The 24,143-nt window shown below is 39.8% G+C and overlaps 1 protein-coding gene across 1 annotated transcript; it reads right to left on the bottom strand.

The window, feature by feature from the left end:
- Positions 1 to 34: 34 nt before the first annotated feature.
- slc8a2a (solute carrier family 8 member 2a) lies at positions 35 to 22,954 on the bottom strand. The gene is made up of 12 exons (XM_067607342.1): positions 22,796 to 22,954; positions 11,405 to 11,818; positions 10,532 to 10,669; positions 10,009 to 10,236; positions 9,643 to 9,921; positions 8,088 to 8,525; positions 7,516 to 7,877; positions 6,229 to 6,332; positions 4,789 to 4,901; positions 3,836 to 3,935; positions 2,751 to 3,023; positions 35 to 2,511 (listed from the first exon to the last, which is right to left on the bottom strand). Exons 2-12 carry the CDS (start codon positions 11,750 to 11,752, stop codon positions 2,135 to 2,137), a joined length of 2,760 nt encoding a protein of 919 aa, XP_067463443.1. The 5' UTR covers positions 11,753 to 11,818; positions 22,796 to 22,954; the 3' UTR covers positions 35 to 2,134.
- Positions 22,955 to 24,143: the final 1,189 nt, after the last annotated feature.

Here is a 24,143-nt window from a genome sequence, read left to right as displayed (position 1 = left end):
GATCTGTTTTAGCCACTGATGCAGGGACATCCTGTTTTAGTTCTTTTAGACCTTAGCACATCATTAGATACAGCTGGTCGTCTTATACTGCTTAAATGCCTGAACACTTTGGATTGGCGTCTAGGTAGTGACTTTAAATGTTTTATAACTTATCTGTGTGTTATTGTGTTGCCATGTCCCTCATCCACTAAAATGAGTTGGACTGCCAACTCAGATGTCCGTTTTGGGGCCATGTTTTTCAATCTTGCTTTTTTCTTGATAACACACTTCTGAAGTTGCTGTCCACATGTTTTTGGATGTACAATCCTAAAATATACTTTCTATTTAACATGGCACACAGAATGTAAGAGCATAATACGGGGCACATTGCCAGTGTGCCCAAACTAATGATATGCCATATTCCCTCCAAGCCCTCAGACAATCTGTCTTCTTCTGCACTAATGAGGAAGTGATACAGTACCTAAACAAGCAGTCTGGGTGATGGATCCAATGGAGACACACTCAGTTAAAATTTCAATGTAATTATGACAACTTACAATAAATAACAATATATTTTGTCCATATCAGCTAATATACATTGAATTACAAATAGATTAAATTACACTATTGATAAATAAACAGATAAGACTTTAGGGGTGAATGAATCATCACTTTCAAACAGTCACACTAAATGGCAGATAGTAGGTACTGCAGCTCATTGAAATTCATTGCCGGTGTAATTCTTTGTCTATTATACATTTCAATATTGGGTCCATGTAGTGCATTTATGATCATTTTTATCAATACTTATAGTGAGATCAAATTCAGTTGGTGCAGTACATTATACTAAATCAGTGGTTCTCAAAGTGGGGTCCAGGGGCCCCCAGGGGTCCTTCAAAGGGTTGCAGGGGGTCCCCAGCAAAAAGGGGAATAATTTATTTTCACTATAAATCCATCCAGAAGTAACACATTGACATAATGTATGACTATTTTGGTCATCGGTTGCATACACTTTCTGTAATAAAACATCTAAAAGCAAAAATCTTATGAGATGGGGGACCCTGGGACAATGATGGGGGTCCATGGTCTAATTTGTGTCAGTTCAGGGGTCCTTGACGTGAAAAAGAGAACCAGTGCACTAAACAATGCCCCGTATCACATAACTGAACAGAGATAAACAATTTTGCGATGCAATATTACAACAGCAGCTTATCTCTCAGTTTTTTATACCATGGCCGCAGAAAATACTTGCTTCTGATTGGCTGGAGAGGTTTCTTTCGAAATTGTACACCGGGAAAACTCAAACAGTTCCAGTCAACATTTTAACTATCATCCTAAATCTGCGCACAAAAATTGAAGGTAACCATAGCAACAGTATTTTTGCTTTGTGCTGTTATCAATTAACTCTAACTGGTCAAACAGACCTAACTATGGGTTATCCATACTTAGGTCCATGCTTAATGACAACAACAAACTTTAAAAAAATGAATGACAATTTGAACACAGCTTCTCTTTTTGCCTGTGACAAGTGGCCATGGTATAAGTGTGATGATACAGTCAGAGGTGTCCTGATAAACAAAACGACTCCACCGCAACAAGGCAAGGCAGAGTGGCGTTCCTCTATCAATGTTTTCATATATCAGAGCAGCTTGTCATGTATTATCACTTACATTGCTTGTCTGTATAAAAACAGCGGTCACTGATTATCTTACTCAATCACTAGGTTAGGCAGTCTACCTGATTCAAAAGCTTCTATACGCATGAGGAGAAGACCAAACTTGAAATCCAGTTTATGAGTCATCAGGCATCAAGCCATTATCAAGCAAAATCCAGAGACTTCACAGAGTACACGTTGACCATTTGCTCTCCTTTATCAAAAACAGTCACTGCATATTATTTAGTCCACTTATGTGAAAATGATCAATACTGTCACAATCAATTCTACTGACTGGAACTGTCACGCAATGGATGTGACGTACAGATTTGCATGTGAAAGTCTGTCTTTGATTACATTTTTTATGAACCATGGCAGCAGTTGTCAAGTGATGATAGGTCTGCTCAGCTGTATTTACTGTAACAGTACTGTCCAGGTGAATGTCCTGGTGATGTGTGTGTTTGTGATTGCGCAGTCATTACTCTCCCCAGCTGTGATTTCTCAGAAGCCTTGTATATGGCAGTAGGCCTCCAAGCTGGAGAAGAGGACGTAGAGAAACCAGAGACCAAAGAGAAGCAGTGACGTGAGGATTTTAGAGATCCGTGGGCCTCCCAGTTCGCCGCCTATGGACGGTCTCCGGCGTATCATCAACACTCCCATAGTGAAGAAGGCAAAAATGGTGAAGAGCGTGACGGAGAAGGCCAGTGAGCCGGGTTCCACACGGAAGACCTTACCTTTGACTTCCCAATATATTGCAGCTACAGACCAGGCCACCCCAATGCCTAGGAAGACATTAACCGCGTTGCTTCCTGTCACATTTCCCACAGATGCATCCGCATACTGGTCCTGAGTAGCAGCCACTTTACTGGCAAAGGTATCTGGGAAAAAAGAGTTGGAAAATGAGGTCATTCAGTAGACATTGTTTTCAATAGTTAAATCAAACAGATAACCTTTCAGTATTTATGAGCCTAGCTAAGACTTCTGCAATACATGAACTGACTTAAATATTGCTTTACAGTGTGTACCTCCCAGTTGAGGATATACTGTATATTGCATTTGATTTAACAAATAAAATCCAGACTCATTAGTAGACTCACTCATTCACTCACTCACTCACCAGGAAGTGAAGTCCCCAGTGCTACAAACACCACCGCAGTGACTGTGTCTCTCAGGCCTACTGTGCAGCCAAAATGGGAAGCAAGGTCCCCAATAATGGCTGTTAAGACACCGATGACAGAGATTGACACTATGAAGCACGCCCAGCCATTCCAGTACCCAGTGGGCGGGACACAAGCAAAAAGAACCTTCCAGAAAACGCAAAATATGTGCATGAAATAGTCGCAGCAGTTCGGCATTCGCTGCTCCTGTCCTTCCTCCTCATCTCCGTCACCTGTTTAAAAAGAATCACAAAGCAACAGAAAGCATGTCAGCATCCACAAGTGATGCAGTCACACTTTGGGCCAATCAGGAAAGAGCTGTCAAATTATGGCATGGCAAGAAAGCAAAATGGCGAACTACTCCTTTTGAGTTGGCAAAGCACATGCTTCCTGTGAATGCCAAGTTAATGTTGACTAGCACCAATTTGGATGAAATCCTTAAGGTTATATCCCTTCTCTATTCATTGTTAGTGAGATTGTCCATATCGGGAAATTAGTCTTGTTCATGGTTGGTCTGAGATATATATCTCACATTAACGTACTGACATGAATTAACTACATGTTATGCATCCTTGGTCACTGTCCAGCTAATCAAACATGTAATACAAACCTCACTAGTTTATTTAATCAGTTGTAACCTTAAATTATAAATGGTTATTCCACTGCTCTGAGAATGGTTGATTTCATATCTTAACTTGAGTAAATGCAAAACATAGTTGACATTAATAAAATAAGCTTTCATTCAGTGAGCAAAAGCTTTGGAATTGATAATCAAAGCTGAAAAGTGAGCGAAGGGACTCTGAAAATGCCAAAATGCAGTGGTCAGATGCATAGTTGTAATAAGTTTTGGCAAAATCATCATTCATTATCCTGTGGATATCATCCCCAAACAAAATAGAGAAAGAGGAGATTCCAGGAATGTAGTTTTAAGATACAAATATCCCTCTGATCACTACTTTGCTTGATTTCACTAAAAGTACTGCAAAAAATACAATAATCAATATAAGAAGTACAAACAAAAGGTTCAAATATAATTGCTACTGACCTGCACTGACTGTGACTGCTTCAATAAACTGCTCTCTCCATGAGTGAGAGCCAATCACTACAGCCAGATTTGTGTCCTTCAGCAGTTTGTCCACAGTGCTCTGTTACAACAGATTAAATAGGTCAGTAATGAGATAAAGGCCATGATTCACATGAATGTACACAGAACAGATGACTTCACATCTCTGTCACTTCAGCCTCTCAGGATTTCCTTTCCACAATCACAAAAGGTTTATCATAAGTTTGTTTCATAGGTTAGTTGATGCAGACTGATCTCAGTGTGACTAAACAACAGCCCTGGCAAATATGAATATGACAGATATTCATACCCACAAAACTACTGGCTTCACCAGAACAAACTGACCTTAACATTACACACACAGCACACAATAATACAAACACATTGCCTCATTGCATCTTAAATCAAAATACAGGTGATGCATGAATGAGAAAGGACAGCTGTGAATATACAGTATTCTTGTAATCAGAAGAGTATAATGAGAGTTTAATGAGAAAATTAGATGAAACAAGTCTAATCAGTCCCATCACACACAGCATGCTGGCAGAAACTGTACCTGGTCCAGTACTCCATTGGGAGTCTGATGTGTGAGAGGGTGCCAAATGGTCAAACAACTTTTCCACACTTACATAATACATGTTTTTGTATACAACAACTCAAATTTCTGTAGTGCTTATATTTGTCAAAGCTTTTAAAAGTAATATCACTCAAATAAGACGTTACATATTACATTCCCTGGTGCCACACAAATGTCAACTTACACAAACTATTCTCACTTCTAATGCTGACAGTTTTGTATTTCACTTTAGATTTTTAATGAACAAAACCTAAAATATTGTGAGAAGGTCTATCCCTTGTATTCAGCAATATCTTTGTAGTGCACAGACTGGTTGGTTTATTGCTAGTGTAACGCCCTCTATCAGCTGCTCACACACCTTAAACTCACAGGACTCCTCTATGATGACCTCCAGCCTGCTGTGCTCTCCTAGAATGGGTTTGCCCATCTCAGAGATCCTCCTGGCATCTTCCTCCTCAGGGGTGGGGTTGCCTATATGGGAACACAGACAATATTTATTAATTAAGTAATAAATAAATTACAGCCAAATATATTTCATCATGTTTATAATTTATTGTGTCATTTACAAAACACACACACGTCCTGTACCTAAAGCCATGAGTACTGGCCCCAAACATAAAGCGTAAAGATGAAAAAAAAACATCCCACACATTGCACACACTTTCAAAATGTGACATTTTAAAGGTGCTGTGTGAAGCATTTAGCTCCCATTACTTGGTGTATTTCCTGTTGAAACAGGGTGTTGGGATGGCAAAAAGGACATTTCTTTCCCTGTTGATTGTCCCAGGCAGATTTTTTTTCACAGACTCAAGGCCTTAAACGTGACCGTACCCATCCATAACTCAAAGTATATGATTGGCAGAGCTTGTTGGGGGTGCTACACAACCTGGGAAAATCAGCCATAATCCCAGTAAACCAATAAGAACTGGTGAAACCATGTTTATGCTCTTCTGTTAAACAAATACAAGCACAATACCAGGCACTGTTAAAGGAAAGTAGCAAAATCCTCTTTGCAACAGGAAGCAATAGGGTTTTTTGGAAGTTAAACTAACTTTGCAAAACACACTCACACTGGTTCATGATGTGAGACTAAAGCTACCACTTGTCTCATTTACAGCCTAAGTATAAGTTCAATTTGACAATTATACATTGGTATTTAAAATGCTGCACATTGCACCTTTAAACCCAAACCTATCTTACCCTGATTTAGCAGCAGTGCTGTGAAGAAAGAGAAAATGATTCAATACAACGGTATACTGGTAACACAGGTTAAACACTATTTCCAGGGCCTGATCCATCAGTTCAGCACAGTTCAGCATGCACACTGTTCCTCCACTGTTAACCTTAATTTCCACTCTTACTCAATGAAATAAATTATATTACAAACTGATATAGATGATTGTTCTTTCCTTCATTAAAAAGCACATATCCAATTCCCGCATCATCCTTTTGACACATTGAGGTTGCAGGGAACAGGCAATTCAAGGATACTAAATTCATAATTGGCTGCAGTGCCTGTGCTACAGTGAAACAGAGACAGCAGTGAATGACAGTGTGTAATCTTCGGTTACTGGCTCTGACGTAAGGAGCCCAGCATTCAGCCACCTGTGTTGCTGTTGTTAATGTTTTGATACTTGATCTTGGATATTGCTGCCATGTACTTTGAGTGTATGCTAACGTAAATGAGAAAGGAAATTGTTTTTCTTTCACTATCATCCCACACTGTATTCATCACTGTAATCATGAAAACACAGGTTCCTTATTTTAAAATGCTATTTATTAAATGAATCAGATTTACCTGAGAGTCCTCGCTTCAGCCATTTGGGATCCTCAAGCACAATGAAGAAGTTTTCCTGCTTCTCGTACTCCTCCACATTTATAATGCGCACTTGTAAGGTCTGACTGGAGATATGCAAGCATGCACACACATATACACACACACAAACACACACACAAAACAAAGATATTTTTTACTTCTATAACAAATAATTGATGGTAAATAAAATATGATGAATGACAAAGTGCATCAACACACAAAACCTCCACCACTTAAACATTTACATTTGCTCCACCGTCTAAATCACATCTCAATTGAAGTGACTTAAATAATTAATCACAATGGACCTTTAAATAATTCAGGCCTAAACATAGTGTTTTCTTGCGCCTCAGTGTGCCAAAGAAATACAGTAATGCTAAACTAAATGTCTTGTAACATACCAACACTCTGTTTAATCAATAATGTCTGTATAGTTAATTTGCAGGATACTTTGATGACTTGCTGACAACGTAGATAAACACTACACTATGATCACAGCAGAGTAAAATGAACATATTAAATAATATGGCTAACCACCCCACTAACTATCATTCACAAAATGTCCTACCCTTTACTATTGATGGGCCATATTACGTAACTGGGTCTTTCACTAAGTGTACAATTAGTCCATGTGCAAACACAGCTTATATAACCTGAAATTTTAATGGGAAAAGGATCTGTCAGCTTACATGGGGTGACTAGAGGTTCCCACACCTGATCAGGGACGGGATTATCTTTGGGTGTCAAGTCGTCAGGTAATTCTGTCTAATGGGACCTCCTCCATCTGGAGTGGGTGACTGATGACCCATAGTAATCTTTCAGTGAGGTTTAGGTGCCCCTTTCCTTAAAGCACTAATGGGCTAATAAGTAGTATAAATATGAAACATTGAGACTGCTGTGTGTCTGTAACACTGGTTTGATAAGACAGTAGTCTTAGTAGTTTTAATCATTGTCTCATGTGGTTTACAGACCATATTTCAGTTTGTCTACTATTTAACTCACAAAAGCTGGCCAAATTAGAAAATATTGAAATGTTGTAAGATGCCTGTTCTGAACTGCAAGATAACAACCTACACTGCAGTTACAGTTTAATCTTCCTTCAAAATCTTCTGTGTTACAGGATTAGTCTTGCAATATTCTATAGTTTTCTTGTTATCAACAAATCCCATCAGAACAGATTGATGTGTCAAGGTAACACATTCATCAGACTCTGTTGCTCCTACAGTCTTATTTTCCAGTCATTACCTCTGGTTGCTGACTGCACCTCACCTGGTCTGTTCATTGGTGAATTCCAGCTCCCCTCTGGTCTCCTCGTAGTCCACTCCAGCCTTGGCACTGCCATCCTCTGTATGGTATGGCACAGCAACGGTGCCCCTAGAGCCAGAGTTCCTCACCACTGTCACCATCAGCATGCCTGTGCTCTCACTCACCCGCAGCACACGCTGACCAAAGGTGAAGATGCCGGCATGGTCATCATCCAAGATAGTGATGGTGGCAACCAGCGGCTCCACTAGTCTACCCTTGGGTGGAGTTCCTGTCCCCTCATTTCCACCCTCGTCTAACCTCAGGTTCTGAAGACGCACAAAGAAGTGCTCGTCCTCCTCAAAGATGTCATCGTCCAAGATGCCCACCTAGAGAGTACAGAGCATTGGAGGGTCACTTTCTTCATGAATGCATAAGGCCAAACCATTTTTAATGCAGACACTTGAAACACAATACAACACTACTTTCAAAATGACTGATTTTGGGGTTCCACTGATATTAAGTGGCAGTAAATGTCAATGACAATATTCACTTTTGTTGACTAAGATAACAACCTTTCCTCTTTTCCCTTTGCTCACCTTGATCTCTTTCCGGGTCTCCCCTGGCTTAAACACTAAGGTTCCCTCACTGAATTCATAGTCTGCTCCGGCATTAGCGGAACCATTTTCTGTACAGTAGTCCACATAGAAAGTGTTCTGGCCTGTGCCCCCCTCAAGGATCACCCAGAGGGTAAGGGTCCCACAGTTCTCAGTGCACTGGTACTGTGCACTTTCAAAACAAATATGAGAGCATGTGGCCATGTCCTCCTGGCTCCTGGTACCAGAGCGACGCGTGTGCTCAGCAGCATGTCTCCTTAATATGTTTCCAGCACCAATTATCATGCGTGTTGCCTGGACACGGTAGAAGGCACGGCTCTTCTTCTGATGAACCAGGGCAGAGTAGTTGGCCATCTCAATCAGCTGGTCAAGGTCTTTGTCTGGGTGTTTCTCCTTCAGGTCTTTCAGAATACGGACCACCTATCCAAGGAAGAAAATCAGTTGCACAATATATAGACAGAGCGACAATGGCTTGTTGATTAAGCAAGGAGTTGAAAAAAATATTTGCAACTATACTGATTATTGATTCATTGTATAAGTCATTTTTCAAGCAAAAATGTCACATTTGATGACTCCAGGTTCTCAAATGAGAGAATTTGTTGCTTTTCTTGGTCTTCCATTATATTAAATTGAATATTTTGGGTTTTGTACTGTTGGTTGGACAAAACAAGACATTTAATGAAGTCACCTTGTGTTCTGTGATATGCTGATGGTCATTTTTCACAGTTTTCGGATGTTTTATAGACTAAATGATTAATCAACTAATCAGAAATTAGTGGCATATTAATCAATAATGAAAATAATCGCTAGTTGAAACCCTATGTAGAGACTCTCTCAAATGTTCTGTAAAAAGATGCTGTGCAAAACACAATCTGCTCCAAAGTTTACTCAGTACTGCACTTTACAACAAAAGTCACGACTACTACACAAGCTGTGTGTGAAGTAGGGTCCTGCAGAGGGTTTGGTCCAGAGGGAGTCCCCAGCAGAATGAGAACAAATAGCTTAGTTTATCATGACACAAATATTGGTGTTTCTTGAGACAAAACTTTTATGAAATGCAATTTGCCATTTGCCAATATTTCTCATGAAAAACTCTGGGAACTCCTACTGCTCAGCCCCCTACTGATCAACTTCCTGTAGTTAGGAGTCCTGCTGTCTGGACTCCTGCCATTCAGACTCCTGCTGGGATTGAGACCTACTAGCCTCAGGAAACCTGATTCCCCTTATATTCCCATTAAGTAGCTTCAAAGTCATGAGACCATTAGAACCACCAGTGGGCCTGACAGGGTAGAAGATGTGTAACTCCTGTCTTTCCCCTGCTTGTCGCTTTCTTTTTTTTCTCCAGCCTTTTAAAAATACTATAGAAATATGCTCTCTTCTTTAAGAGAAAACTTGATTCTCTTTACCCAAATTTGAGTGAAAAGAGATGTCAAACATAACAAAGAGAGAAAAAAAGCTTCACATGATTTCATACTGTACAGAGTTCAGTCTTGTAATGTGAGGCTAAAACAGTATTTCTCCCTGAGCAACACCTTACCTCATCTTTGTTCTGGTCTAGTTCATTGCCTGTCTGCACAGACACGGTCACACTGGAGGAGTTTCCAGGGCACGAACTGCCGTCTGAGAACTTTCCATCCATGATCACGTCAGTGCCTTTGGGTGCAAGGTCACCTTCCATTTCCACCACAATCCCGTGTCTCTTGTCAGCACGGTAGCGCTTGTGCATATATTTGTAGAAGAGTAGGCGACGGTCAGCGATCCAAGCCAAGATCACACACACAGGAAAGTAAAGCAGCGTCACTACAGCCTCCCACACCTGATACAGACAATGTGAGAGTTAAATGATTTACACACTTGATTTATTAGAAATACAGCCAAACATATACAGTGAGCAGAAACACACCTCTACAATCCCAGGTGAGATGACAGCCAGTATGAGGTAGAGCCAAATGTAGGCAAAAATACTCCAGAAAGCCGTAATAAAAAACACACGCAGGTGTTTAATCTTGCGAGACTCTCCATCAGGGATCACCCACACACAAATACCAATTATGACAAACATATTGAAGGCAGCGCTGCCCACTATGGTGCCTGGGCCGAGCTCCCCCGCATTAAAGTTGTGTCCACACACCTGTCAAAGTGAAACATTTAAGAGACAAAAAAGACAGAAGGAACAAACATCACAAACCTTTTTTTAATGCTAACTGGAACTGAGTTAAATTTAAAATAAACAAATAACCTAAAATAATCTTTAATAACCAAATAAAATATCCTGAATAGTCCCAGATTTTTGTGACATTCTAAAACCCAAATGAATGTTTTAAGAATGTAAAATTTAAGACAATTTCAGACTTTGTAAAGGTATGTATTCACAGTGATTTTTTTTGTATCAAGGTGCAGTTAAAAGGATGTGAAATGCTGTGTACCTCAATAACAGAAAGCAGGATCTCAGGTGCCGAGGAGCCCAGGGCCATGAGTGTGAGGTTGGACACAGTCTCGTTCCAGATTCGCACCGTTGTTACCGTCGTTTCACCGTTGGGTTTGGTGATTGTTACCTCTTTCTCCTACATGGACAGATGTTTGTGAAAATGTCAAAGACGCTGTTACCACCTAATCAATCTCACAGTGTAACATTCAAAATATATAAAAAAAACATTTCATAAATGTTTAGAAGCTTCGATCTGATTCTACATCACATAATTACAGTTTTATTGGTTGTAATTCAAAACATTTCATGTGGATAAGCGACAAATTCTGCCCGACTAGAAATACACGCTACTTGTGGAGAATCCAGGAGCTGTGGATTACATATGATATTCCAAAAAGGACAATAAGGGTGTGGGAATAAAGTTGGGATAGTTCTGTCAGCATCTAATTTTTTCCAAGGCGTCAATACAGAGAACCAAATTCTGAGTAAAGACTGACAAAAGCTGTTAGCTGCTTCAAACACAGTGAGCAGGATGCTGATATTGGGATTGCTAAAGCTAAAGCTAAAGTGATGCTACAACTTAAACCAAAGTTAAAGTTGGTTTCCATTTTTATTTTATAAAACCTTTCAGATATTATTGTATTTCTAATCTTACACATTTTTAATATTCAGTTTACAGTAAGTATAATCCAATATGATAAGATATGTATTTTATAGTTTAGTGGTTGGTATAATGGCACATTGAGTCAGTCAGAAACAGAGAGTAGAATGGGACCAAAGCGCTGATCATTATTGACAAAGTAAGGACGTAGCAGAAGAATTCCTGAGTGCATTTCATTTCATAAACTGTAACTATGAAGTTCAATAATACCTGAGAGGTGATGACTTCTATAGATGCCATGAAGCGGTCTGCAATGATGGACACACCCAGGAACATGTACATGAGACAGAGGAAGTAGACCAGAGCCCTCCCTGTCTGCTCCCCCAGTGGAGGGTTGAGTGGCAACCACACTGGCAGTAGGATGCCAGGTCTACACACCACTTTGTCCGTACATGTCCGCTTGCCAGACGCTGTAGTGTTACCAGAGGGCGGGGGCTGATCGGGGCTAGACGCTCGCTCCACGACCTGGGGCCTGAAGGAGGTGCAGGGGTGAGACAGGAGGAGGAGGGAGAGGAAGAGGAAAGGGAGTGTGGAAGTGTGAAAGGGGAAGGGTCCCATGATATCCCTGAGTCAGGAGGGGTGTGGGGGGGTCACTGGGGGGAGCTGCTGGGTCAGAAGACTCTCCTGGAGAAACAGAGGAAGATGCATTTAAGAAAAACATACAATAGGGTGCAACAGATTTACAGCACATACGTGTTAGTTTAGCTTATAAACTGATAAGCGTTCTAAATGAAAACTAAGTACAATTAGATGTTTTATCAGTAGTGATACTGGTTTAAAAAGAAACACATGAGAGAAGCAGTGAAGTCCACTATCAGTGCTAGAAGTCGATAATGATGTAACCATGTGTTTGATCAGATGTGCCTCACATTCCAAGATTTTATTAAGTTTTTTTACATTACACTTCATAATTTATTGTAAGAACAGTTTCATGTGATCAAAAATGCCCCTATGATAAAAACAGAAATATCACTTTCTTGCCGAGAGTTAAATGAGAAGATTGTAACCACTCTCATATTTGTCTGTTCAGTATGTCACTGATATGCCAGCAACTGGTTAGCTTAGCTTAACATAAAGACTGGAAACAGGGGGAAACAGTTTTTGGCGGAATCGGTCACCTTGTTCATCTGTGTCCCCATTTTAAATCTTTATACTAAGCTAACCAGTTGCTGGCTCCAGCTTACTAGTAACTATTCCTATCACATACTGTACATGCAAATGGAAATTACATAACATTAATATGTGTAAGGGTTTCAGACACTCATCTTTAACAGAGGCTACTGTAATCATTTAGCTAAGAGACCCATTTAATTGCAGATTTTCCAAGAACCAACATGAAATGTAACAATGCCCAAAAAGGGATCAATTCTTACATTTTCATGAGCTCACCTTTTGTGTAAAAATTCACCAAAAAACATTAGGACACTGGTGGTAAAACAGTTCTGCACACAGCGATAAAGTGAGTGATGAAGAGTGAAATATAAAGTGAAGTTCTCACTTGAGGCACCATCTCGTCATCCTATAAAACCTAAAATCTAAACCTACTACACCAGTTCCATGAATAATTTGAGTATTACATGTGCATTTCTATCACTTGCCAAAAGTCGTGTTCCCTTCCTACGTCCTCCAACCCAGCAAGTGATGATGAGTCTGCACTGACTAATGCACACACCCGCTCATACTGTTTCAGGGTTCTCTCTTAGGACTGTCCTGCACAGTCAGCCAGGATGGTAAATGATAGATGGTAAATGCAGGTTGCTTTGTTGTTTTTTTACAATAGCCACCAATACAAAGGCTTCTTACAGCATATCCAAATGACCTCTGATAAGCTAAAGCCAGGTTGTTAAGTCATACAGCTCCATTGGTTATCATTCTTTTGTGGTAAGAATAACTAAGCACTCAGACAGTCTTCTTCTGCCTGCAGCTCTGTGTCAAACTTAGAGACTGAAAAGTCTCCTGAGAATCAGTTATTATTGGACCCGATGGACAGTTGTCAGAAAATGTTGACATGATACCTAAAAAAATGATAAAAGCATTTGGTAAATATTCTAATTCACCTAATATGAAGAATCATTAATCACTGCAATTAATGAGATACTTTTTTATTATCCTCATCATTGTCACTTAGACTAACATTAACCTGTCACTGTCTTCCTTGACACCCATCACTATTAAGCTGCATAGGTAACCCTTGCGTGTGCTACCATGACTTATTCATTGGCTATTACAGGTCTTATGACTAATCACTACTGCTTTCAAATACTAGTCTAACATTGCTCCCTATCAAGACAATCATTTTTTGACATAATTCCATACTGTGATACAATGACTTTAAAAATCACCTAATTACTAACCACAGCCAAGAGAGCTCATAGTAACTGAACAGTGTAGATACTTAAATTTATAAAGTATTATCATGATATTTTTGAAAAGTAAGAGTTATATTAGAGCACTTAATAGTGTGTGTTTTGGATTAAAGAGAGCTTAATAAATTAGGCAGTAAGGCCGTTTACAGTGTGAGCTCATCTGGGGATGTATGGGTGTGAGTACAGCAGAGAGGTAAAAAGCTTTCGGGCTCTAACCTCCTGGGCCTGCCGCCTCCACTCCCCCTCCACAGGTGACACTGCACTATTGTGCATTGTGAGTTGAAACAGATACTGGGGTGCTGCATCTTTGATGCAGCCGGAGCTCTGCCAGCTCATTATGGAGTTGTGATTCAGAAACACAGCCCAGAGGGCCACCGCATCGCATTTCACTTTCCAAGGCCTGCTATGGTTACCACGACCTCAGACAGAGGGCCACCTTATACCAACGGGTGCTGAGGGGGGGAGGAACACCAAAAATAACTTCCTCAATGTTCATATTTGGAAAACAATAGTCCACAAGTAACAAAATTATGGGCACTGATAAAAGTAACAAAACATCTCATTTTAAAATCAATTCTTATTTGATGGCCATAATTCCAGTATTGGTGGGTCCTACTGACAGAGCAGCCTTGTTTTTACCATGATGGTCAACATCGTCACATGAAACCAGCAATATGCATTTAATACACACAGACAAATACTCAACACACCACTTAAACAAAAAAGCATTCTCTAACTGCATGTATTATCTTAGAAAGAGTCTCACACCTGTGGAACACGCTTAAGATCCGAATGCAGATTTCATCTATGTGGTGTATTTTTCTTGCAGATGATCTGTAGAATGGAGCAGAGCCACAAAGGGCAATACATGAGAACTAGCTAATCAAGAAGCCAGTGCTGGAAGAGCTGGATGCATAATTGATCGATGCATTCACCTAAATATAGAAGGATATCGCTTCCTTTCATGTCACCTATAAGCAGCTCTGTAAACATCATTCAGGAGAGGAGCCTGATGGATTTATCAGCCAGACATAGTTGAGGGAGATAAATTGTCAGATTACTGCCACTCCATGCCCAGACAGATCAGGACTTTCTCTGCAGTGTCACTGATTCAAGTCTACTGATTGTGCTTCAGAAATAACCAAGAACTTCAATGTGTCACTGCTGCTTTAAAGAATGATCTTATGAAACTATACAGTATACATTCATGTAAAAAGTTGAGGGTCGCTAACTGATGAAGCACAAAAATATCTCACACTCTCTTCTTACAAGTCTTTCTTGTGCATGTTGGACGGGGGTCGTGGGGGCGTTGACAAGTCCGTGGTCTCCATTGCCTCTTAGTGCACAGGAACAGTGAACTGGCTGACAGCTCATCTCCCCTTACTGGCTCTGACACGGCCACTATCCATCAGCACCGCCGATAAGTGATTGCCTGGGATTATCTTACACTGATAGCAGTGCCAGCAAAAAAGCGAGTTAGCACCTTTAACAGTTTAATATTTCCCGCCTGTAGTCTGACAGTGGGGTACTGTTTTGATGAGCAAGCAACTTTTAACAAGCAGAGATTAATATTTCAGGGATCAATAATATGACATAAATGTACTGTTATTTAGAATTGACCTCTGAAGCACAAAACAAGAAGAGTTTGTGAGTTGCTTTTGGGGTCTCCAGCATCTTTTTTTACTACTGGTTTACCACTTCAACTCCAATGAACCAGTGGATCACATCTGCTCAAGCAGTTCAGTTTACCTGTTTACCAATAGATCATCCATCACTGTCAATCAGGTAACAAGTACTGTACAATGAATATTTGCATGAAAAGTAATTATCACCTAGAAAACTAGTGTAATCTGGGCATGCAGCTCAGTCTTTTTGTGATTGAATCTACTTGGTCAAATTTGTAAAAATACTTAAAGTAATAAGTATTGTTCTGTCCAAAAAACTCCATAGACAGTTCATGAACTCAGTCCAATACACTAACATTTTTTGTATGAAAACTTAACCTCATTATGCCTTAGCAGTGCATTCAGAAGTCTGGACTTAAAGTGTGTCTGTGTTAACACACAGTCTTCCTCAATCACCAATACATCACTGCATTGACCACGCAGCTTGAACGTCAACCTGTATGCAACTTGACAAGATCACCTCTCCAGGATGTAAACCCTACGCACAGATAAACCAATAACATACTGTGTATCAGTTTAACAGCCAGCCAATTAAAGCCTTGTGTTTGTACTAAAACACTTTAGTTATTCAGTAAAGCCCCGCTAAAATTCAGAGAGCACGAGGTCACACTCACTAGTATAGCATTACTGCAGCTTTCTACCAACTAAAATGTTCATTTATGCATCACACCAGGGACTCCAGCGGCATTCACAGCCTTGTTTCAAATGGCTTCTACCAAAGATGTCATCTAAGAAAATATAACCCAATGTATGCTAAAAAATCAACATCTGTCAACATGTGTCATTTAGAGGTGAAGCTAAAACCCAAAGTCAGCAATCACCAGAGCCAACACCCCTGATCAATTAAGAATCAGACTGACTTTGTAGGCAACCTGAAACAGCTACGTCACTTCATTTATTTGTAGGACATACATATATGTAAAAAACATGTAAAAACTTACCAACAAATACAAAAGACCCATTCTGAGGGTAATATCTGGCTTTTTATTTACTAAATGCTCCACTGTGTCGGTTGCTAACTTAGCCTGTCATTTGGTGCTGGTCAGGTAATGTACAGTGGGTTGACCAGATCTTTTTTGATGAAAACAGCTGCTGCTGGAAACAACACTGATGAGAGCGCTGAGAGTCAATCAAAACAGTGATGTTGTAAAACCGAAACAATGAGCTTGAAAGCATTCTGCCATTGATTTTCATTCCAGAGACAGACAGCCTCGGCCTTCATTTCAAATTCAAGTAGATTCCTTTAAATATAAATAGGCCTACTATATATACTGCAAATGCCCTAAAGACTTTTAAATAAAATATTCTTTCTATCAAATAAAGAAATACTTCTGTTACTGTTGTTCATGTTAACTAGTTCTGTTTCTGTCACTGTTTGTTCTGAAACTGTTTGTTCTCCCTTTGTCTCTATGTATCTAAAGTGTCCAATGTTGTATGATGCTAAGATGCTATTGGATGTTCTGAAAGCATTTAGATGGCTGGACAGAAAGACTTCAGGCTCAGGTTGTGGAGCATCTGTTGGAAATAATCAGATTTCTTTACCCTTGATGATCTTATGAATTCCAGCTCCAAGCAGTTTTCACTCCAGATGATTCAGTCTTAGATTTGAGCATTACAGTATAAAACACACACATTAATACACAACGGCATCCGTTCAAGTTACACACAAATCGTGGCAGTTAGACTATCTCTCTCTGTTTACACTTAAAGTAAAGAAAGGAAAGAGATCCGTCCCTTTAATAAGTAACACAGGGCTTTGGCTTGTTGCTATGGGCCTGTAAATGAACCAGATGAATCAGAGTGTAAGATAATCCACCTGGCCACACAGACACAGACACACAGACTGATAAAGAATGGGTCAAACCACTAATGTGGCATTAAAGGTTTTGTTTACATTTCTCACTTTGAATAACACTAGATCATTACCTCATGGAACACAGCTGAACTCAAACACAACCGCCATTCCCAAATTCTCCATGTTCATATTTTGTTGTTGAAATTCTGTTTTATTATGTTTTGCTCATTAAAATAACAACATATGTCATTTGAATGCATCCTGTTTACATAGTTATGGGCCCTGATTCTTAGTCGTAAAGGGAGAGCAGATGCTAACTAGGGTTTGTTAAAGAGTTATCTAGTTGTTTTCATTATGTGATGACATTTTCCACAGAGTAAAGTCTCTGCAAATGTTTAAACGAGTTTAAAACATTTCACAAACTCAAGTTTAGTCATGTTAGTCACTGGATACAGGACTTAATGCAAGAATGCACTTAAATTTTGACAGAGTGAAGAAAGAGATGCATGCACACAAGTTAATAGACTTCAACTATGAATCAAAATACACAAAAGGAGCTGCAGAATTTAAGACACAGCAGTACTAAAATATGAGTCTTGCAGGTAAAACATGAGACTCATATAGCTGTTTAGTTTAGTGTGAGGCGGCTGCTCTGAAGGTGCGCTTGATTTGACTGTAACTGCAGTAACCAGGCGGAGATAAGCCTCCTGAATTCACAACCAAATGCTGTCACAACTTTTATTTGCAATTTCCACCGCAGCCTCCACGATCATTGACCAGGAAAGACGCAGAAAAAAGGCACATAGAGGCATGAGGGGGAGCACACGGTTAAAGCACCCCAAATAACAATCACTCTGACAAAACACTCAATACAGAGTGAAAAACAAGAGACATCCGCACAGTGAAACAGATGAAAGAGCAGGGGGAGTTAAAAGATAATTAGAATAGTTATAATTAGAATAAAAAGTTCTCTTTCTCTCTTTCTCAAACTTCAGCATTTGCAGTTGTCTCTCAAAGCGCTTTAACGTATCTCTGTGCTGAGTGAAGTCACTCAGTGTATAAATTAACTACACTGGCTCAATCAGTACCCAAGAGGAATTAATTGGTTTTTGAGAGGTCTGTGTAAACGCAGCAGGGGAAAGATAACCCAAGTCGTGCACAGACTCTGTTTCCTCTGTGTTCACTGGGTCAAAATTACCATCAATCTGGACAGCAGCAGTGCAAGCTCGGCTGAGCACAAGGCTTAGTTTACAGCACGGCGGGCACGCTGCCACGCTGTTCAGTTCCTTGCGTATGGTGATCTACTTTCAGCTACCATAGTTCATGCACAGCTCAGTTCCTCTGTCCTCGTTATGCCCAGCCCAATGATGAATTTAGGATGTCTATCTACTGTAACTGTCTTCAAGCATTTGTCCGTGTGAATTTTACTTTTTTTGTGGAAAACTTTGCCCTTTGTATATAACACTTACTAAACTCTCCAAAGAAGAGTTCACACTGTCCTGTGATGTCAAAAAGTGAAAAATGTGACTGTACTGACAGTACTAAGGATTCTGTGGATAAAAAAAGAACACCTTCTTGTTAGCTGCTTGTGCTGCCATAATACAAAGCTCATGTGGACCAAGAAGAGCAGAAAAGGGACATGATGCCATCAAATTAAAAATCATCCCATTTCAAACTGTTTTTTTTTTTAACAAAGTAACTCAGTTAGAGGTGAAGTTGATAACCAACTGCTATGTTTTTAAACACACGATATAGCCCAATAAGGGCCCATACCCTCACAATCTCCTATCATGGTATATGGAATTTCATACTGCAATATCAATATAATTGTGATCTACAGAAGTAAATATCCTGGAAACTCAGTGAAGAAACTATTAATGAGTATAATAATAATAAAGGAATATCTATTTTTGGCTGATCTAGCAAATTAAATACCTGGCAAATCAGTGTTGCTTGTCGCAAAAATCATATAAAAATCCACATTTCCATTTAGCAATGCTGACAAATTTTCCTAATCTCATGTTATATATAATATATACCTTACTCCATACATCCAGGGTTAACCATCAATTGTGTACTGTGAAATTTCAGAAGAGACTGGAGACCTCAGGGGTGATTAGGGAGTTCAAAATCTTTCTTCTTCCCTTATCAGCTTGACTCTAAGGTAAACAATCCATCTGTCGCCAATTTCGTCTCTCGTTTCTGTCCCTTGAGTCACTCTGCCTCTGCTAAAAACATTACACACACTTCCGTTTCCTATAAGATCTCTATGTGTGTGTGTGTGTGTGTGTGTGCCTCAGGTGGGCTTACTGTAAAGGAAGAGGCAGGTGGACAGAGAGAGAGAGGCCGCATGGGGCCGGAGGTGAGTAGGACAGAAAGGGGTTGGTAGACAAACGACTGACAGCCAGCAGACAGCAGCTCCTGAGGTTTCCATTACCTGAGACACTCTGCCCAGTCACTGGCGGCCCTGTCACCTTAGAAGGAACAGCATTCTCAACTTCAGAATGAACCCAGACAAGGACACCAGCTATGCAATATTCAGAATACTGTCAGAAACAGCAATAACAGGCAGAATATAAGTGCGTGTACTGCTGGCTGTGAGGAGCAATATGACTGTCACGACTTGACCCCAACGAGCAATCACTCATCTATAAGAAGCTTTTTTCCGATGTGACTCATTGAGGAGAATATATCTAGGCTACTTATTAGCCAGTCTAAGGTAACATATTGCCTACCTCAAGAATAACACAAATGACGCCAATGGAAAGTTAACACACCACAACACAACATTTACATTTTTTTTTTTTTTTTTTTTTAGCATTTCAGATGCACATGTAGTGGTGCCTTTTATTCCTCACCATGAGCGCCTGAATTCAGGGCAACAATCTAGTTTAGAACAACAAAATGTTAACAAAATGTGCAGAGGCAGCCAGTGGGCCTGAACACACAATAGACTGGGGAGTCAATGAAAACAAAACAGACTCCCACAGGCACTGACTCTCCTTTCCCAATCGCTCACATGCATACACACACACACATACACACACATACATTCACAGAGAGACTGGTAAATACTATCCGTTACAGCACGTACACTGCTGTAACCTAAAGCGGTGTTATGATTGTTAGACAAGGTAAAATAAGCAGAAATGAAACTCAACTGTGACTGACAGCTGTGACGTAGATCTACATTATTTCTCTGATCCTGTTGCAGAAGCTTTTGGCATTCATAAATCAAAAATACTGGCATTATCCATCAATACCAAAATGAGATAGCGTAATCTAATTCACTCAGGGTAAAGAAGAGCCATATATAGGTCTTGACTTCCCCCAATCGAGGGGATGAAAAGGTTTCAATAGGGGAGTCTGATCAACTATTCAGTTTTAGCGATTGATCGAAGGGGAAACGTGAGAGAAACGTGAGGTGTAGTATAGCCCTTTGTCCTGTGGCACCTGCGATGGCGCGCATATCGGTGCCTGTATACAATGCTGCAGCATTGGTTTACTTGAGCCGTCACATACGTGGGGGGGAGGTTGCATTTCAGGATGAGTGTCAGTGAGCTTTAGTGGTGGAGTGCTTGGATTTAGCTTCGGGAACGCTAACGCATTTTGTCTTCTTGGGTACTTAGACGTCACCTAAGATAAGACAGTCCTATAAGACAAAAACTGTACACTGCAAAAAAACCTGTAAAGAGGCTTATTATATTATTTTCACAATTGATTGATTCCCTGTTTTGTTTATTTTATTATCCATAAAATGTCAATTTGTGAAAAAATTCCCAAAGGCCAAGGTGACATTTACATTTTCAACAATCCAAAACCCAAAGATGCTGAATTTACAATGAAAAAAAAAAGAAGAAGAAGAAGGGAGATCACATCTGAGAAGCTGAAGAAGCTGAGAAGCAAAAGTTTGGCATTTTTGTTTAAAAAGTGATTTGAAAGATTTATCAGTTATCAAAATAGTTGCCGATTTATTTTCTATCATTTCAATTCAAAATGTTTTATTCATCCCTCAAGGGGCAATGTGAGGCAAGCAAGTTTGCAAACACATATACGTTTCATTCACACACACACACACACACACACACACACACACACACACACACACACACATACTGTGGCTGTTCACATACTATGGCTCCAGCCTAAATCCAAACTTCCCTCTGTTTGTTTTATGTATAGGTAATCTAAAACATATTCATGGTGACATTAGGTTAGCGTATGTAATGTGTGTAAATGAATGTTTCTCATTTATTTTCTGTTGACCAACTAATCAATGAATCGGCCAATCATTTCAGCTAAATCAGCTAAAAGCCGAAAAACAAGTTTTGTCTTAATACAACAAACACTTTTGTTATTATTGTGTTTAATTATCTCTAATACTATCTGCTACTTGTTCTGTGGTGCTGAAATGAGCCAGACTTCATTATAATCCATTCTTAAACTCTCCAGACATGATGGATAAAGACATTTTTATGACATATGAGGAACACAGTATGCTAGAGAAGCATGCATAAATTTAAAAACTAGAGTAGTGATCATTGTGCTTTTTTTGGATGCGTATCTAAAAAGTGATATATAAGCAATATCATGTGTGTAATCAAATATAATGGATTGGCACTGGGGGGTGTATCTGCAGTCAACGCCTCCTGTCAACCAACCCTTATCATGCTTGTGGGCAGCCAGTACTGACGTGGACACAAGAGATGGGCCAGCGGGACTCTGTATGTGGTGCTGCCAATCTGCTAAATGAATGATGCTTTTATGTCAGTTAAATGTCAGCTCTGAAGTTCAGCCCTTATCAGAAAATGTCAGAGAGAAAGCAGAGTGATGTTTCAGAAGAAAATTGATGGAGCCTTCTAAGTGTCCAGCAGTAGCACGCACACACAAACACACACACACACACACACACACACACACACACCAGTACACACTTCTTAAAACATCCTTGACTTAAAAGTGGAAGCCAAAGGAAACAATCGGAAAAAGCTGTCGTCAAACAAAATAACCAGTTTGAATTGAGGCATACACACATGTGCTGTGCAGCAGTTTTGTCCAGCATCAACCAAACGTTACATGGTGTGCCATCATCTAGCCTCTATACTGTAGCTCTCTGCTGCCAGTGGTGAGCCACATGAGAAATATTCCAACTGTGCAGGTAAACTGAAACATAGACTACATAGTGAAGATTTGGCAGAAATGTCCTGCCATGTCACATTTCAGCCGGCTGTGCCAGTGAACAGTATACGTTTACTTTTATAATGTAGAGTATTATTTGTGGCCAAAAAATACATGCTATGAGGGGTTTCACAGGTCAATAGCAATATTTTTTTATAAATTACTAATATTTTAGTTATTAATTATCAGACACTTATTTTGTGTTTTGGTCACTTGTACTGTCCACATACTTACAATAGACACTTCCTTTCTGAGCCAATAATAACTTCACACTTCCTCCTACAGGATTCTCTCAATGTCTTCTCATGTAGAGGTTCCTATATCCACATTTAACTCTTTCTTTATGGAAAACTTCAAATAACCCGCTGCACTGCCTAACGTCAGACATTTAAGTCATTAAGTTAAGGTATGAAGGCGTGGTTACCTTCTTACTACCTGTTTAGCTCAATATCGTAATTAATAGTTTGTTATCAATCAAAACTACAGATGGGTCACGAGGGCGTAGCCTTTCGCTGTCTCCTAAAATGTGAGTTTATACCCGCCGCACCTGTTCATGATCCTTCCCTTCGTCTCTTACCTTCTGCTTTATGGCACAGCTCCACCAAAGCCTGGCATTGCTTCTGAAAGTCTGGAAACACACGCCTGTTAAAACTATCCCGGTCTCAACACACAGCTGAACTCAGAGAGTGAACTTTCCCATTAACTCACATTGCCGTTAACTCGCGGTGGTGATGCTGCGAGCCCACGCTGCTTGTGACGTGCTGCCTTCATGGTCTCCTCCTCCCAATTCTCCCTGCTTTGGATATTGAGGGAAGTTGGAAACACGATTCGTTGTGGTCGGAAATAATAACAAAAATATGTGTGTGGTGCTCCTTGAATATCATACGAAATCAAACGTCAAGAGCTATTTTTTTCTTCCTGCAGCAAGATGAGATTTGATACTTCATTTAAAAACTTCTATTCCGAGTTGTTTTCGATAGCACCTGAAGGCAGCATATGAAAGGGAAACTGCGCAACTGCAAACAGATCATTGTGGTAGGTGAAGCAAAGAGTACAGAAGCACAATGCATCAAAGCATCAATGTAAGTTCTTTGGGTGAAATGCTTCACCTGCTCTTTGTAAATCGTGTGTGAAGCTGCCACTGTCGTTACTGAACCAGTGCTGGAATATTTACAATGTATGAAGGAGCAGACTGACGCTACAGTATGGAGAGGACTGATACAGTTAGTCTGAATTTTACAAGTAGGTTATAGCCTACTATTTGATTAGCTACTGTATATTAGGATAATCAGTGGTGGAAAATAACTAAGTACACTTACTCAAGTACTAGCCTATTAAGTATAATTCTGAGATATTTGTACTTTACTTGAGTATTTCCATGTGATGCTACTTTATACTTCCACTCCACTACATTTCAGAGGGAAATATTGTACTTTCTACTCCACTACATTTATTTAACAGCTTTAGTTACTTTTCAGATGAAATTTGACACAATGGATAATATAACAAGCTTTTAAAATACAACACATTGTTAAAGATGAAACCAGTGGTTTCCAACCTTTTTGGCTTTTGACGTCTTACAAAAAGCAGTGTGTAGTCAGGGTCATGTTTCAGATGTCTATAAGTTGTTAACAGCTCCACCAAATAGTGATTTTTTTCCCTCTAAACTTCTCACATGCTTTCATTTCAATAAATGTTCAAATGATCCAATATTTCAGCAAAAATCAAAGATTAGAGAAAAAACCCCAGAACTGAAAACAGATTTGTGTATCAGAACTTTGTTTCTTCTTCTTTCCTCTCCCATTAATCATCTCACGACCCCTCAGATTTAGCTGGTGACCCTTTAGAGGGCCCTGAACCCTATGTTGGGAACCACTGGACTAAACAAGCTAACTGTACTTAAAGTAGTTAAAACTAGCTCCACC

The sequence above is a fragment of the Thunnus thynnus genome, chromosome 13 (assembly GCF_963924715.1).
Source record: "Thunnus thynnus chromosome 13, fThuThy2.1, whole genome shotgun sequence".
NCBI classification, from domain to species: Eukaryota; Metazoa; Chordata; class Actinopteri; order Scombriformes; family Scombridae; genus Thunnus; species Thunnus thynnus.
This window is presented reverse-complemented; position numbering and strand designations above follow the sequence as displayed.

Coding starts and splice junctions, on each gene's coding strand:
- slc8a2a (XM_067607342.1), bottom strand. CDS start 11,752: ATGGGACCCTTCCCCTTTCACACTTCCACACTCCCTTTCCTCTTCCTC. Junction 4,902..6,228: donor GCTGAAGCGAGGACTCTCAG/GTAAATCTGATT, acceptor GTTCCCATATAG/GCAACCCCACCCCTGAGGAG. Junction 3,024..3,835: donor AGCAGTCACAGTCAGTGCAG/GTCAGTAGCAAT, acceptor CTTTTTAAACAG/GTGACGGAGATGAGGAGGAA.